Source organism: Gouania willdenowi, chromosome 9 (assembly GCF_900634775.1).
Source record: "Gouania willdenowi chromosome 9, fGouWil2.1, whole genome shotgun sequence".
In the NCBI taxonomy this organism is placed as follows: Eukaryota; Metazoa; Chordata; class Actinopteri; order Blenniiformes; family Gobiesocidae; genus Gouania; species Gouania willdenowi.
Genome location: NC_041052.1, coordinates 4,341,869 through 4,360,292, shown reverse-complemented (window position 1 = coordinate 4,360,292; position 18,424 = coordinate 4,341,869). Strand labels below are relative to the sequence as shown.

Here is an 18,424-nt window from a genome sequence, read left to right as displayed (position 1 = left end):
AATACCAGTATATATTTTCGTTATGATATGAATTTTGAATATACCGCCGTACCGGTGTATTTGATTTCACGACTTTCATAACGCTACACTGCGCCGCGTTTCAGGCCGGACCCTTTTCAACGTTGCACTTCTAAATATTTAGGTAAACAGTAGCGCTCTGGTGTTAGTTACGGCGTCAATCATAAGTGTAAATGGATCAGAAAGAAACAATTGAAAGCTCTGACGCTGCATGTGAGCAGGTGCCTGTGTGCGCATGCCTCTGCTACAGGAGAACAACACTTGTGGACACGGAGGCACGGTTAGCTTAGCATGTCGGTAGTAATACACAAAAAGAAGACAGCAAATGATCGCAATTTGTAATTCCTATAATGCCGAAATAAAACCTGGTGGAAACAAAACGCTACTTTATTCACTATAACAAACCACCACACCACTGAGTATACAGCATTTAAAGCTAGAAATTATGCTAATGCTAAAGCTAAGCTAGCCATTTGGCTGCTGTTGCAAACTTGTATTATTTCTAGTGTGGAATTATTCTACAATATTCACTCATTGTGACAGTAAAATAGACCATCCTAAGTTAATCTAATGCAGTAATTAATCTCTCAACCAGAGATTATGCATGAAAAAAATAAAAAATCAAAACACGTCAGTTATTAAATCAAAGCTGCCATGTTTCAATTCTAATCTCCCATTTAGTTAAACACAACTCAAACAAGTTGTCCATGTTAAACAGTTAATAATAAACATTTCACTGACCGTCTTTGGAGTTTTGTGCATTTGAATGACTGAGAGCTTCCCTCAGTCCCTCTCAGGTGTTCTAACTCAGTGATGATGATTGATCAGGTGACAAACAGCCTGTTTCCTCCTACAGGTGCACTCTGGGAAGTGTAGTTCTGATAGAACTACAGAAGCCAGCTTGGACTGTTTGATCATCTGCTTAGGAGTGAGATGTAGATCCTCGGATTTTCCGTTTCAAAATTTCCCAAATTTTGTTTCATCTATCTATCTATCTATCTATCTATCTATCTATCTATCTATCTATCTATCTATCTATCTACCTGTTTCTGTGTCATCTTTCCCTGTTTAGATGATGTTTAAACTTCCCAATGTGAAACCAAACTTGATAAATAAGGTTAGCAGAGTCACTGCTTTCATAATTTTACATTTTATTTGCTTCAGATTATTTCCAAAAATAACCCTCCAAGCATGGAGAGAACATGCAAACTCCACACAGTAGCCTTCGAGGAAGGTTCTTCATCTTTGAATCAAACCCAGGCCTTCTTTTTGTGAGATAGAAATAACTAACCGCGACAGAAATGCAGTCACTATGGCTGCTATGTGCTGTTTATATGGGAATAGAGAACAAGATAATAGATTTTACATTTACTATCAGCTCTTTTCCTCATGTGGTTTCTAAATGTCTCACTATAGCTAACGACGGTGCTTCAGAGCAGTTTTCTACCTGTGCATAGGTGTTTTTTCACAATCTGGATATTAAAAAGTGTCATTTCATCTTCTTTTATAGATGTTGTAACTCATAATGAGCAGTATTTTCTCACTTTCTCACTCCACAGATGTCTGCAGTGCAGGACAAACTTAGTATTTTACATCAGGATTAAACACACACACGAGGAAGCAATTTGTGCGTGCACAGAAAGAGCGTAATTCAGTAAAGACAGACTGCGTTTCTCACCCTCCTTCTGCTCCTGTGTGGCAGCTGGTAATAAAACGGCCACTGAAAAGCTCAGGGCTTTTACTTAAGTCACTTTATGCGCAATTGATTTTGTGTATCACGGGAGGTGGTGTGAGATGGTTCGGCTAACAGTTTTTTTTCTATCACGTTACAACTCAGTGATGTGGATGAGAGACGTTTCCTGGCCCCTGGCGGCAACTGCCTTCCTGCTGTATGATTAAGTCTCAATAAACAGCACGGCTGTCGGTGCGTGTGATCCGTGTTAGCATCCCAAACTAACTCAGCTTCTGTGTAAAGAGACGAATAAAGAGTTGGCCTTTTTGTTTCTCGTGACTGTACCAAAGCAGCTGGAATAGAGCTTTTCTTGCCTCTATCTATCAGCGCGCTGCACTCCCTCAGGGCTAAACACTCTGCTTCTTCCTGATCATCAATCAGTGGATTACTACAAGTCTGACCGTCCATGTGAGAACATGCATTTTTATCTTCTGCAGAAAATCTAATTTTATTTACTTTGTGTGGACAAAGTTGAAATCAACTAAAGATAAAGCAGGAAACACACATTAAGCTTCAAGAACGGCAAACGCCAGATTATTTGATATCTTCTAAGATTATTCCAAATGATTGTGTGGTGAAAGATATTTCATTTACTTCTGTGCTGTTCAATGTTTGTCGCTGTTAGGCCCCTATTGGTTTGGTTTGTGCACTGTTTTCACACGACTAGACTGCCCTGTAATATATGGCTAGATCACGTTTGTAGTAATAATAATACAAATAATAATAATCATTTATTTTATTTATTTATTTGACAGGGACAATGCAGACAGACATACAGTAGTTACAGCAAAAAAGATGCAACTGATGCGATGCAATAAATGTATTTATTTTTATATAGCACTTTTCAAAAAACTCAATGACATTTTACAATAAAAGTACAGATGGTGAAAATAATAAAGTACATGTAATAATGAGTTTTTCAGAGCCATTGGACTATGGAATCAGAACAGTATCATAATGAATTAACTCTTTTTCACAAATGCACACGATCTGTTTCACAAATATTATTTTGAGGCACACTTGTAATATAAATCCACAGATAATGCAAATTGCTGAATGTGCATTTACAAACCACTTCTGTGCTGTGAAACCTCTGTGTATTTGTGAGAGAAATCTCTGCGGTGAATTTTGAGACTGCCCTGACGTCGCGGGTCAAACTGATTGACAGATTCATCAGCCAATCATATGGCTTCTTGCATTTTCTCCACACTTTTAAACCAATTGTAGAGCTACTGTGTTATATATATATATATATATATATTTCCAATGCAGCTTAAAGACAAAAATGAGCCAAACACAGAAGTTGAGCAGATGTAGCAGTTTGTGCATTTTACACGGCTCATTGCAGTTGTTTGTCAGCAGTATATTTACTTATATATATATTTATATACAGATGCATTTTAGATGAGTCATGTAAGCAGCGTTTCAAGCACATCGGATTTAATTGGATTAGGGTCGTAATATGCGTCATAGATCGATGTCAGCCAGGCTATGTCTCTCTCTCTATGGACTTAGTGAATTAGCAGTGCTCTTTTTGAGATTAGTATCAACAGTATCTAACAATGTGGCTCTGCAAAAAGCTCATTTCTACTTCCTGCTGCTCCTACAGGTCGATGACCAACCATGTGCTTAATCTGTGAAACAAAACGACGGGGAAACTCTTTTTTTTAATATTTTTTCCTCCCTGGATCACTTTAATCCTGCATGTCCACATGTTGCCAACTTTTTTTTTTTCACATCAAAAACCTTTCAAATCTGTAGCCCCCGCGTTAGCTCATTTTCTAATGTAGCTTATATTCGCACACTAAAGTGAATTCTACAGCCCGCTCCTTTTGATTTTATTAGCGTAATGTTTTCGTTGCATCGACAGAGGATCATCTTAGTGCAGCAGCGTATGGCGTATAAGCAACTGCACTCATAAATCATCCACGACAATGATTGTGTCTGTAATCTAATCAAGAGTAAAGCATTTCATTTGCATAAAGCACTTTTTTATTTTCTTTTTTTTTAATTTCACCTGCATGCTACGACATGTTATTAAAAACCAACAGGAGATACTTCAGTGGTGAAGGAGTGAATAAAAACACACTCTTTTATATTCTGTGGTCTGATAAAGGTTGTTTATCCCATTGGATGTCCAAGGTAGGAGTGAAAGGAGGAGAGGGGGGGGATTACTTTCTCTTTTCTTTGTCAGTTCTCTCGCCATCACTTGCCCCCTCCCTCTCTCTCTCTCTCTCTCTCTCTCTCTCTCTCTCCCTCTCTCCCTCTCTCTCTCTCTCTCTCTCTCTCCATGCTCCTGTGAATCTCATTCAGAAGAGGAATGAAAACACTATTCAATGGTGGAATCATTTTAACGCTGAGGAGAATACGAATACTAAAGCCTGGATACGACCTTGATCTGCTCCCCTTCCCTCTGCCTCACACTTTGGCCTTCAACAGATTTTTAATGCAGCTTTTTTTTTTTAATTCTCTCTCTCTCTCTCTCTCTTTTTTGTAGTAATTCCTGAAGGACAAAGAAATACAATCAATGATTTCAACACAAACTGTTACTTTTCGCATCGTGTCACAAACGCTGAAGCGCGATAAACGCAAGGATTTTTCTAGATCAGGAGAGATGTTTTATCTGTTATAGACGCCACACATGGAGATAAAAATCAGATATAGAAGAGTTTGGATCACACTGTGTGTGTGCGTGTGTGTGTGTGTGTGTGCGTGTGTGTGCGTGTGTGTGCGTGTGTGTGTGTGTGTGTGAGCTCAGATAATCTTTACAAAGCACACACACGCAGACACACACACAGATTCATTCTATCCCACCAACGATTTTCCTCCATGACAGAAATCTTATGTGATTTAACAAGACCCAACAACATGATGTAAAGCCCAGAACTCAGTATCTTCCGACTTCCTACTTGAAAAAGCGACTTTGAACGCCACCTGAAGTCGAAGCTCCAACTCGGTAAAAGTCGGGGACAGCCATGTTTGAGATATTACGACGTGCTGCTACTGAGCTCAGTGATCACGTGGGTTATTCAATAACAGAAGGGTTTGGGGTTGGAATCCTGCTTTATCCAAGCCACTGTCATTGCATCCTTGAGCAAGGCACTTTACCCACATTGTCTTGTATAATTGGGTGTGAAATGTGCATGAATGTTGGTGGTGGTCAGAGGGAACGTAGGCGCGAAATGGCAGCCACACTTCAGTATGCCCCAGGACAGCTGTGGCTACACTGTAGCTTACCACCACTGGTATGACTGGTGTGAGTGAATAATGTTTCTGTAATGCACTTTGAGTCTCCTCGAAACAAGCGCCATATAAATCCAAGCCATTAGTATTATTAACTCGGAGATCGGAATATTCACCTCGGAAATGCCAAGTTTCGAGTTTCCCGGAACGCAGCGTTATATGTTCCTCTCTTCGCTGCTTCTTGATTGGTTACATTCCGTTCCACGTCACAAATCCCGGGATCATGAGTTGAGAGTCGTCGGCTTTCCTGACACACATGAGGAGTTTTTGTCGCAGTTTAATATTTATGAGGTAACACTTTATATTTGGGAACGCCAATTAACCATATTAGCATGCACATTAGCAACATATCTACTCTTAGTTAGTCATTATTAAGTACTTATTAATGCCTTATTCTTATTCCAACGATTGTCGGCCTGGACCTGTTTCAGAACCGATTATTAGAACTAATTCAGTCTTCACACATCTCACACCACTGTAAGGTTTCTCTCCACCTTCTTCTTCCCTTTTTAATTGAACAACTCAGAGGACAAGATGTGGTCTTTTTCTATGTTATTGTAGCTACAGTCACATCTAAAATACACACACAGGTGACTAGCAGAAGAAGCCTACAGTATGTCACTCTATATATCTGTGTCTATCCTTCGTACCCAGAGGACTCTACTATTCAGCTTTTACAGTAACTGCTAAAAAAATGGATTTTTCTGGTCTGGCCCACTTTAGGTCAACCTGGGTGGTATGTGACCCTTGAACTAAAATGAGTTTGAAACCCCTGATCTATGAGATCTACACTTTATATGTCTTTATCGGAATAATAAAAAAAAAGGATTTTCTCAGTAACTTTGTTTTGCTTCACAGAAACAAACTCTAGGTTTTTTGGTGAAAAAGTGGTTTTAACAACCGTGGTTTTTCCTTCTTCTGCTCGTGCCCAGGCTGAGGTAAATCTGTAGCAGAGGACCAGCCGTGTTGGTGCGACCATGAGGTCAGAGGCCTTGTTACTCTACCTCTCGCTACTGCAGATAGCCGGGGCGGGCTTCCCTGAAGACAGCGAGCCCATTAGCATCTCACACGGAAACTGTAAGTACATCCTTTATTTCTGTTTTTCTTTCCTTCTTCAGGGCTTTTCTTGTGCTGCTTCGTCCGTCCTCTCGTTACAAGTGTCAGCTTTCTCCTTTTTTTTTGTCTTCTACTTCACATTATCCCACTCCTGCTGTCTCGCTGGCTTCTTCTCTCCTTCTGCTCCTCCACATCCCTCTCAACCTTTGCTTCGGTACTCCATCCCCCACCATCTCTCACACAGCACGTCTTCTGAAGGCAAGGAGTTTAATTTGGCTCCCAAGGATAGGCCTGCTACACACACACACACACACACACACACACAAACGACTTAGGGCAACATTTGAAATCCAGCCCACCTCACATCAAAGGATGAACTGCGATTTTTATGTGGGCTGCTAATGCCATGTGTGATAGCATAAACGCTGTGGCAGGCGGAGGAGAACTGGAGATTTGGTCATTGTTTCCTCTGCTGGGCTTCCTGTTTCTATCCCAGTTTTCCCAGTGCTCACACAGCTGGAACAGCTGCACGCCAGCTTCACACAGACCTGCACTCACACTCTGCTTAAACTACACACCTTTTAGTAATGTCATGTATTTTTGTTGTCACTTTTCTGTTATTATGTGTATTCTTGTTGCCGTAATGTGTGTTTTTGGAGTAGTTTTGCGCAATTAAATTGTCATATTGTGTTTTTTGAGTAATTTTATTTGTTTTTGTTGTCATTTTGTGTATTTTTCTGTTATTTTGTGTATTATTGTTGCCGTAGTGTGTGTTTTTGATATCATATTGTGTTTTTGAAGTCATTTTTATGTATTTTTGTCGCCATTTTGTGTATGTTTACTGTTGTTTTGTGTATTCTTGTTGCCGTAATGTGTTTTTTTGGAGTAATTTTCTGCATTTGTGATGTTATGTTGTCTTTGAAGTCATTTTTGTGTATTTTTGTTGTCATGACGTGTATATTTACTGTTGTTTTGTATATTTCTCAGCCATTCACTTCATTTTCATAGTCGTCTTGTGCATTTTACGAGTAATTTTGTTGTCACATTGTGTTGAGTAATTTTATGTGTTTTTGTTGTCCATTTGTGTATTTTTCTGTTATTTTGTGTATTCTTGTTGTCATAATGGGTTTTTTTTGTGTTTTTTTGTAGTAGTCTTGTGCATTTTGTGAGTAATTTTGTGCAATTTTGTTGTCTTTGTCTTTTTTTTTGTTATTTAATGTATTTCTCTGTTGTTTTGTATATTTTTGTTTTCGTATTGTGTGCTTTTGGATAATCTTGTGCATTTTTGTTGTCATTTTGCTACAATCTCACATACTGTATTTACCTAAATGTTCATAACTATGTATTGTCAAAACACACACAGTTTGCTTAAACTATGGCACATTTTTTCCAGTGGAACAATCACGTGTAACAATGAAGTCTTTTTTTTCCAGCCAGCACTTTATGATTTGGAGGCAGAGCTTAAACTAAAAACTGTGCGGGTGTTTTCTCCACTTATTCAACGAGCCAACAACTTGAATTCTTATCTGTTTTTTGCAGACACAAAGCAGTATCCAGCATTTGTGGGACATAAACCTGGAAGGAACAGCACCCAGAGGCACAGATTGGACATCCAGCTCATCATGATAATGAACAGGACGTTGTACATAGCTGCCAGGTGAGCAGCTCCTTTAAAAAGAAAATACTGCTTTAATGGTTTAATTATGTGTGAATAAATGAACACCAGCCACTCTTTGATTAGACCGTGGCTGTAGCTAGAGATGTAGCTCACCTTTGTTAATACAACTACTGTTTGAATGTGTAAGGGTTCCTGTCCTAGATATGAGTTTCCGGTCTATAAATTGAATTAAAAAAAAACAACAGAGGCTTTAACCAGGGTTTGAATACTTTACCACAGACAAGGGGCCACGCGCGACCCTCAGACTAATTTTTTTTGTGGCCCCGAAAGGTAAATGCAAAAAATAACCCTGAAATACACTAAATGGCAGAAAAATAGGCAAGGCAAGGCAAATTTATTTATATAGCGCATTTCATACACAAGGCAACTCAATGTGCTTTACATGATAAAACATTCAATTGTTTAAAATCAATAAGAACATTTAAAATCATCAGTAAAATCAATTAAAATCATCAGTAAAATCATCATTACATCAACAACATGACAAAAAATCTCTCTCTCAATCATATGTAGTAGAGAAAAAAAGTGCCTTTAACTTTGATTTAAAAATGTTCACATGTGATGCTGACTTCAGCTCCGCTGGCAGTTTGTTCCACTTCTTTGCAGCATAACAACTAAAAGCAGCATCACCATGTTTACTGTGAACTCTGGGCTCCACTATCTGATCTGTGTCCATAGATCTGAGAGACCTGCTGGGTTCATACCTGACTAACATGTCACTGATGTATTCTGGACCAAACCCATTCACAGATTTATACACCAGCAGCAGAACTTTAAAGTACACAAAACAGCAGAAACCAGAAGAACGTGAACAAAATAACTCTAAAAACATGCTATTTTTTTTCTTTATTTGTTAATTTATGAAAGGGAAAATACATATTTATGGACGTTTAGATAAATAATGTGAGATTTTAGTTTAAAATGACAAAAAACAACACAAAAATGACTTCATAAACACAATATGACAACGACATTTCACAAAATTACTTGCAAAACGCACAAGAGGACTGAATGGCTGAATAATACACAAAATGACAACAAAAATGATTTCAAAAACACATTAAGACAACGAAAATGCACAGATTTACTCCAAAAACAAAAATTACAGCCAACGAATTCACTAAATAACAGAAAAATACATAAAACAACAGCAAACATACACAAAATGACAACAAAACTACACAAAATGATAGAAAATCTACAAAATGACAACACAAACACACAGAAACTCCCTATTATTTTCTTGTATTAATGTTCATTTGTTTCATGATTCTAAATGCTGACATGAATGCTAATAATAATAATAATAATAATAATAATAATAATGTGACCCTCGGATCAATCACACTTTGGTGGCCCACACTGCGATAGAAGTTGTCCATCGTTGCGTTACCATATCATCCCATCTCGCTGCTGATTGGTGAGCTTATGGACTGGTTTTAACAAGATAATAGTGGCGACTCTCAGACTGACCTTTGTTGGCTGTCTTTGCTGTTTTATTTTAAAGGTCAGGGAATCAGGAGGGACTCATTCAGAGCAGAAACACTGAGACTTTATATCAGTCTGAACTTTCCTATTATTTCCTCTGTTGTTTTCACACTGATAAATGCTCACTTTAAGATAAACAAACAACAGGTCCCTCATTAGCGCTGAGCAGACATTTCTAATTCACATTTTGTCAATAAAACCAGACTAAAGCAAAGTTTTTTCCTCAGCCTGGTTGACACGGTCTATGATAACACATTGATTTGTGTAAACTCCTCCATTGTTTGTTTATTTGCTTTCTATTAATGTGCTTTTCACTTGTGGATCATCTTTATTTTTGTGTCTCAACTTTGCGAGACAACATAGTTCAATTACTCTGGAGAAATGGCCAAAATCAATATAGATTTTATCCTCTTACTGTCCATATTTTCTCACCACATGATTTAAAAAGAAAAACAAAACAGGTTCATGCAGTGTTCATTTTCACAGTTTGAGGATAATTTTACTTTTAATCTAGTTTTACTCAGCTAAATGACATTAAGAGTTTAGTCGACTAAATCTATTACAGATATACTGGTAGATACAGACTTGATGGGATTTATTTATTAGTTTGATATGGACAGTGAGCATTAATTTTAGCAGCAATACATGTAAATATGTGGAATTATTGTGAAGAAAATACTATTTTGCATCTATAGTAGTTGAGCAATTAAAAGACATACTTAGCGTTAAGACAAAAAAAATAGAAATAAGACAATAAATCACAATTAAAACACATTTTACAACAGCAAACAAAGAAGTGATCAACGTGTAAGACCACAAACATCAGCTTACTTTCTATTGGATCATTTACTGGCCTGTCCCGCCTTCCATGCAACAAAAATAGTCAATTAGATACCTTCAAAAAAAAAAAAAAAAAAAGAACAGGAAAAGAAAATAAATTTTGTTCTGACTGGATTTTTTTTTTTGCATCTGAATAAAAAATAAATTCTTAAAAAGTATTTTCCAAACTAAAGAGAACACATGTAATAATAAAAAACTGTATTAAAAAATATATGTTTTAAATGTTTTTCTACGCAAACACAATACATGTAATAATAAAAAACTGCTTAGAATAAATTATAAAACGTATTTTTTTGTACAAACACATTGAATTGAATTTGAAATTGAATTTTCAATCTCAGCACGGCGGAAGTAGCAAAACTCACAGCGAAACTAGCAAGAATTAATTTTCCGGTAGTGCGCATGCTCATAATCGATCTCAGTACGAGGTAAACTCAGACCATGACACCGGTTTTAAGCTAAAAATCAAACATTCTTTTCAAAATAAAAGCATCTCTTCTTGTCTTGCATTAATTTTTTTCATGCATTTGTAAATAGGGCTCTTATTTTGAAATTAACCGAAGATTTTGTCAGTTGCACAATGAAGGTTCTCAGAAAATCTCTGAAATGTCGGCATGAATCGTGTGTACGTGAGTTTCATGGATGAAATGAGCACATGTTGATATTCTACTTGGTCACTTTCTCACTTAAAATATTTTCAGAACTTTCAAAGTAAAGGTGGAGAATCAACAGAGATATTTAGCCTCAGTGTGATTCAGGTTTTTGTCTTTGTAATTTCCAAATGCATCTTGGGAAACTTGTTAGTAGACTTTATACTTATAGCAGATGGGAGACAGTTTATACTCATTGAGTTTGTAGTGTATAGTACATTAGTATGCAATTTCAAACACAGCTTATGACTAGTGTGTACACCGTGCATACTTAAAAAATGTCCCCATATAGTATACATACTGTATTATCCATATCCATGCTATCTAATGTGAACGCACTACATACAAATGTCAAACGTAGTATGAGTAGTATGTTAGTGTGACATTTACAGCACAGCCACAGTCTCATTATTTCCGCTTCAAAAAAAATGTAGTCGACGAAAACTATGAGGACATATTTTAATCAATAAATCAGGTGTTGCAACATGAAAGTAAAGGTATTAATAAAACAGGCTTCAGGCAGTTTGTGGCCTTCATGGTTAATTGAGTGACAGGTCTGACTGGATAGTGTTCAAAGCCACAATGGGAGTCTTCCTTTGTTTTCCTCTCACCGTGTCAGATTAAGTGGCTGGGAGAGGCTGCAGCTCTTTACCATATTCTGTGGTTATTAGGACGAGCTGCACGGAGAGCGAGGAGGGAAATGGATCGAAAGAGTGTGTGTGTGTGTGTGTGTGAAATGCTTTGGTCTGCCTGTTGCCCACCTGCTCCACACAGGGTGGCAGGGGCCTTTGGGGTAGAGCAGGGAAATGAGACACAGTGTGTGTGTGTGTGTGTGTGTGTGTGTGTGTGTGTGTGTGTGTGTGTGTGTGTGTGTGTCCCAGTTTAGCATGCTGGCCAGTTGTCAAATGGATTTAAAAGTAATTTCTTGGGTGTGTCATGCAGCCGTGTGTGTGTGTGTGTGTGTGTGTGTGTGTGTGTGTGTGATCTAATTTTTAGCTCGGTGACCATGTGTCGTGAGTGTTGCCGCCTGTGATCACGTATGTGGTGTTAGTGTGTTGCTGTGTGTGTGGGGTCACCTGCTGAAGTGGACTCACACTCCTGCGCGGTGTTAAAACAGACGGGAATGCTGACAGGCGGAGGGAGACTGTGACCCTTGGATAGCTGGTATTTTTACAAAATGAAAACTAAAATACATAGAATTACTTAAAAAACACAATATGACAGCAAAATTGCACAAAATGCTCGGATAAAACTGAAAAATACACAAAACGACAGCAAACATACACAAAGGTGACTTCAAAAACACATGACAACAAAATTGTACAAAATGACAACAAAAACACACATTACAGCAACAAAAATACAGGAAATAACAGAAAAATGCACAAAATGACAACAAAATAGTACTCAAAGTTAATTTCGAAAACACAATATGACAACAAAAATGCACAAAATTACAGCAAAAATACACAAAATATCAAAAAAATGCACAAAATGACAACAAAATTACATATAATTACTCAAAAAACACATTACAAGAACAAAAATACACAAAATAATTGAAAAATGCATAAAATGAAAACAAAAATACTTAAAATTACTCAAAAAAACACGACAACAAAATTCATTGATTGTAGTGTCGCCGCATTTGATCACGTATGTGGTGTTAGCGTGTCGCTGTGTGTGTGGCGTCACCTGCTGAAATGGACTCACACTCCTGTTAAAACAGACGGGAATGCTGACAGGCGGAGGGAGAATGTGACCCTTGGATAGCTGACATAGCTGTCCACGATTAGCCTGAGTGAAATGATTCACTATTGATCATGACAATGAGAAGAATGTTGGTGTCGATACCAGGGGCCGACATGCTGCTACACAAACATCCAACAGGATCCAACAGGATGTCAATACAGACGTTAAGAAGTTAAATGAGCAACAGTTTAAAACAAACCGTGAAGAGAAATCAATGTGAACAAACGGTCAAGACTTAAAGCTGCTGGAGACGAGATGTGAAAGGTTGGAATTACCGCTTGAATGTTTGTTTTGATCTCCACTGTAAACACTCTCGTATTGACATTGTTGGAAAAGCTTTGCCCATTGCATTGTGGGATGTGGAGTCCTGAAGATGGATGCACATAAGTGTTTTTACAAAATGACAACTAAAATACATAAAATTACTCCAACAGCACAATGTGACAGTAAAATTGCACACAATTACTTGCAAAATGCCCAAAACGACTTAAAAGAACAAAAGAAACTGAAAAATACACAAAATGACAACAAAAATGCACACAATTACTCCAAAATACACACACTACAACAACAAAAATACAGAAAAATGCACAATATGAAGCAAAATTGCACAAAATTACTTCAAAACTAAACAAAATGATATAAAATTAATAAAAAAACACAATATGACAGAATTGCACAAAATGTCTCGCAAAATGCACAAGACGAATACATAAATTACCTGAATGACAGAAAAATACCCAAAACAACAGCAAACATACACAAAATGACAACAAAAATGAACAAAATGACAACAAAAAACACACATTACACAACAAGAATACACAAAGCAGTGAAGAGAAGTCAATGTGAAAGTGAGCAAACAGTCAAGACCTAAAGATTGTTTTAGTCTCCACTGTGAACACTCATGTGTTGACTTTGTCAGAATAGCTTTGCACATTGCATTGTGGGATGTGGAGTCCCATAGATGGATGCATAGAAGTGTTTTTACTTCATTTCCGCCATCCGACCGTCTTTCTGTTAATGTGGACGTTTGTGAGCAGGATATCTAAAAAAGTTCTGAACAGATTTAGATTAAATTTAATGAGCTGATCGACAATTAGACAAAGAAGGAGTTAAAATTTGGAGATGATCTGGAAGGTTCTTTAGATACAGTATGCAGAAGATGTTTTTAGGCATGTTCTAAACAACATTTGGTTAGCTGATCTAAACTAGGTTTTATGCTCTCTGACAGTGATTGGTTTGACACCGTATTCCCCGTGATATCTCCTCACTACACGAGACATTCAATTTTGGAGGGTTTTGGATCTTTCCATGTAAACATCTGTCATTAAATTGCCACAACTTTCAGTGAAAACACCAGAAATGTGTTGGGAGGTCACTTTGTCAGGGTTTTTGGAGTCAATCACAGTAACAATAAGGTAAAAACACTTCTATACATCAGTCTAAAGCAGTGGTTCTCAACCTTTTCAGGATGTGACCCCCAAAATAAAGGTTCCAGAGAACAGTCATGTGGAGACAGGGTCATCTATTAGTGGAAATAAAGGGGAGATATTTTTAAGGTCAGCAAAATGATGGTCCATTGTTCTATGAATCTGTGATAACCACATTTATTTATTGATCTGAATAATATCCACTGTTATCCAGTAGTTTATTATTATTTGCACCATAGAATATAGTCATCTTAATAATGTAAATTAGAGTGGCCAAAAACGTTCAGAAAAAGTGGTAAAAGAAGGTTCAAAGTGTCAATATTGGAACCATTAGTTTAAACTGGCCAAATAAGACATGACAAATAGTGAATGTGGTTAAATTTGCAAACATAACCATTACATTTGGTGACAATAATGGTGGGAAAAGGGTTTATAAGTGCCAACAATGTCTTAAAAGTGAGAAAAATGTGCAGAAAAGACGTTGAAATTTGATGGAGAAGTGGCAGAAATGGGAGTAATGTAGCAAAAAGGCATTAAAAGTAGCAAAAATGTGGCAAGAAAAAGTGGTGTGAATAGGTTAAAATATGGCAAGTTTGGTGTAGTTGCAGAAAAAAATGTAAAAATAAGCAATAATGGTCTCGAATTCTTTATAAAAAGTTTCTTAGCGGCATCTGTGTCGCGACTACTTTTTACTGTTTATTGTACTTACAGTATGTCTTGTACCCTGCATGTCTTGTATACTGCTACTGGATACCTTGAATAAAGTATCTATCTATCTATCTGACCCCAGGGTTTAGAACCCATGGTCTACAGGACTCCACATCCCACAATGCAAACTTTACATTGAGCGTTTACATTGTAGATTAAAACAAACTTTTAACTGACAATTTAAACCTTTTACGTCCTTTTTTCATTAAGTGCTCTATCAGGCCTTAATGTCTTTATCTCATAAAACAAATTCATCTCCAGCAGCTTTAAGCGCAGCATGGGGTAAAAACATCTAGTAGTGAATATAAATAGTTCCTTCTATCAGATTTGTGGAATGGTTTTGTTATTGTGGAGCCGTGCCATCATTGCCTTCAGACTATAAGACACAGTTGTGTGTGTGTGTGTGCAGCAGCTTGCAGATGGCCACTGTGAACACAGTCCAAAGCCCAGCACTGTTTCAGCCTGTTTTCTCAATGGCTTCTCAGTGCCTTCAATCCCTTTGGCTTCTTTTTGTGGTGCCTGGCAAAGAAAAACACATGATTTTTAAGCTGTAAGTGGGATACAAACATGGTGACATGGTGAAATTGTAAACGCACAAAAGTGTCTTAATCTCTTGAGAGTAAAAATACGATAAAAAATGTAGAAATTGACGATATATTCTTAGTTTTGATCCATACATGATTACGTTAAGTCAGTAAATGTATGTGAACATTAAACATGCTCACATACAATCTGTAAATGTGGTCCGACAGCTCTCCAAGTATTTGTAGAATATAATTAGCCGTCTTCGGCTCATGTATATTCAGTGTTGATCAAGTATTCAGTTCACGGCTGGTTTAGTTTGATAATATTCTGAATCCTATGCTGGAGCTCGATTTCCATTGAGTGCATTATCCTGAGGGATTTCTGCTTGATCAGATATTAGACTGCTATCTTTTTATATACCTTCTGTCATTAATGAAGAAAAAAACACATCATGCTTTTTCAATGTTATTGAATGACGTTAGACTAACTATAGAATTGATTTCTCACACATTCCATAAAAAGTAGGAGGAAGACTGTCCAAAAGGTAATTATTAATGAGTCACAGACACTGTTAACACGCTGAGATCCATTTTGTGTTGTAGGAATCTGCAATTTTTAATATTATTATTATTATTATTATGGGATTTATGCTGCCGTGCCTGTTTCTGGTTATGATTCACTGTGTCCAGCAATTCACCACAGAGCAATGGTATCAAAATATATCATTTTGGATGCTGCAAAAATTGTTTATGTAACAGCCCAGCAGACACAATGTAGGTCTATCTTTGTTATTGATGGGAAAACATTATTGTTTGGAACTTAAGCTTTGGATTTTTATTTTAAAAATGTCCTCAATTGCCAGTTTAGGGTGTGCATTGCCATTAATCTGATGATACAATACCCCGTTTGCGTGTCACGATAGGACATATCCCGATATATTCCGATACTAAACAATACAATATACAATAATTACATATTTCACCTTTACAAGTATAAAATTGCATGAAATACAATTAATTACATTTTTTTATTAAAAACTTACTGTAATTCTGTATACTGTATAATTATTAAACTGTCAAATTACATTTTTTCAGAAAAGTAAAATTTTAGCTTCTACAACAGATTCTGATTCTGTTAAAGTTAAAGGATTTAGTCATCTATTTTAATCTATTTTCTGGTGAAAAATAGTCCTTACATGTGTGATATTGTACCAACACATGCATGTGAGATATTTTGTGTCATTTTGGGGCTTGATTTTAAATAAAAAGAGAGAAAAGTAAATGATTCAGATTAATTTTTCTGTTTCACAATGTGAATTTAGCATTTTCTCTCCGATAACCTCATAATGATGGAACGCTTGTGTGCGCATCGAGTTATGCAGTATATTGAAAAGCATTCTTCATTGACTTTGGTTCACCAATGCTGGAACTCCTCAGAGGGCGACTCAGGTTGTGTGAACCTGGAATCTGGTGATGTTGTGTTGTTACTGTAATGTTTCAGACATGGCAACCAAAGACGTGCAGAGAGTTGATTCATGCATGTTTGTGCTTGTTTGTCTCTGTGAATGTGTTACTGTACACCCTGCTTACTGAGCATGTCCCAGGTCTCCCCCCCCCCACCGCCACATGCAGGGCATAGTCGCCATTCTTGGGCCTTGGTCAGGCTTCGCCTTGGAAACAGCAGCCGCCCTCTGTGTACACCGCTCTATGTGGCTGGGAAGCATGGGAATGGCAGGAAAAATGTGGACGTGAAAATGTGCGTGTGAGAGAGAGAAAGAGAGAGTGGACAATGATCGGTGTGTTTGCCATTAGCAGTCACGCAGAGACACACACACGCACTCAAAAATTCACATTACCTTCCACCACTGCTACTGTGGAGGCAGTTCCTCCCTGTTGGTTCCCTTTGGGTCTCACAGTTCAGGCTCCCAGAGTCTCCATTATAGTAGGTCCACCAAATCCTGTTAAAACCCACTAATGACTGGGATTACATGGTTGCTGCTCCTTACAACCTCATCACAGCACCAACAGTATCCGGACTTGTCTGAGCGCAAGAAATGAAAAGCAGCTGAAGCTAAATTGTTCTGGATTTTACAATTTGCTGCAAGATCTTCACCAAAATCTGTCACTTTCCCGTTTTGTATCATCATCTTTTCCTGTTTTGATGGCTTTACTGGCCATTACTGCCATCAATAATTTTCCATTTGTCTGCATTAGATCAGTGGTTCTCAACCTTGGGGTTGCAAAACACTGGAAAGGGGTCGACAGGTGCCTTCAAGAAACTAAGAATATTTTTGCTCCTTTTAATGCATTTTTACTACTACTATTTCTGCCACTTCTCCATCAAATGTTGATTCCTTTTCTGCACGTTTTCAACTTTCAAGACATTTTCAGCACCTATAAACCCTTTCCACCATGTTGCATATATTTTGACCCATTATTATATATCACTTTTAAACTCTCTTCACCATATTTCATGCTTATTTTTGCTGAAATCACACAAGATTTGCTAAACTGCTAGGCCCTCAGTCGCCTGTTTAACTGGAAAATTAAAATTAAAATGTGTGAACCCAGAGGATCACCCTCCTGTTTTGCACTAAACCGTGTGATTGCGGATGCTTTTGCTGTGACGTGTCACTGGGTAGACTCATCATCAGTTCAGCTAATACATCATCAGCTAAACCTTTGCCTAGTCTTTGTACCAGATGTGAATCTAGTCATTAGAATCTGAACTACTTGTTCACCACAACACATTAAAAACACTTCAGATGAAGCTCTGCATTCATTCTCAATCACAGGATAACATGATCACTAGATGAACCGTTGCACATAGCGAACGGGAATGACTGCATTATGGGCGGAACTGGACGTATTTGTTTGTTTAAACATTCAGTCATACATTTTCTGGTGAAAAGTAGCATGTACATGCATGATATTGTCCTAAAACATACATTTTTGCGTCAAGTTAGAGCTGGATTTTTCGATAGAGAGAGAGAAAAAAAAAACGTGTCAGAATGATTTTTCCATTTCAGATCGTGGATTAAGTTTTTTCCATCCCCAAAAATCGCAGGCTCTAAATTACACAGTTTATGCTGCAAACTAAATCCTCTTTTTTCACACAGAAAACCAAATGTTGAATGTCTAAAGTTCCACACATAGAGAGAATGTAGAATTCCTCATTACTGGAACTTGTACCTTTAAAAAGACTAACCTGCCTCAGCTTTGTGGGGGTGAGTGAACCCTGACTTGTTGTATTTCATGCCACCCCATCACCAAGGGCCCCATTATGCCCTTGACCCACTCAG

At 37.5% G+C, this 18,424-nt stretch overlaps 1 protein-coding gene across 2 annotated transcripts in view; it reads left to right on the top strand.

Annotated features, from left to right (window-relative positions):
* sema6a (sema domain, transmembrane domain (TM), and cytoplasmic domain, (semaphorin) 6A) overlaps positions 1 to 18,424 on the top strand; it is a 177,111-nt gene that overhangs the window by 65,398 nt on the left and 93,289 nt on the right. For both annotated transcript variants that reach the window (XM_028456788.1, XM_028456789.1), the window contains exons 2-3: positions 5,926 to 6,070; positions 7,589 to 7,706. In XM_028456788.1, coding sequence (XP_028312589.1) covers positions 5,971 to 6,070; positions 7,589 to 7,706 — 218 coding nt within the window. In that variant the 5' untranslated portion in view covers positions 5,926 to 5,970. The remainder of the gene's footprint in view (positions 1 to 5,925; positions 6,071 to 7,588; positions 7,707 to 18,424) is intronic.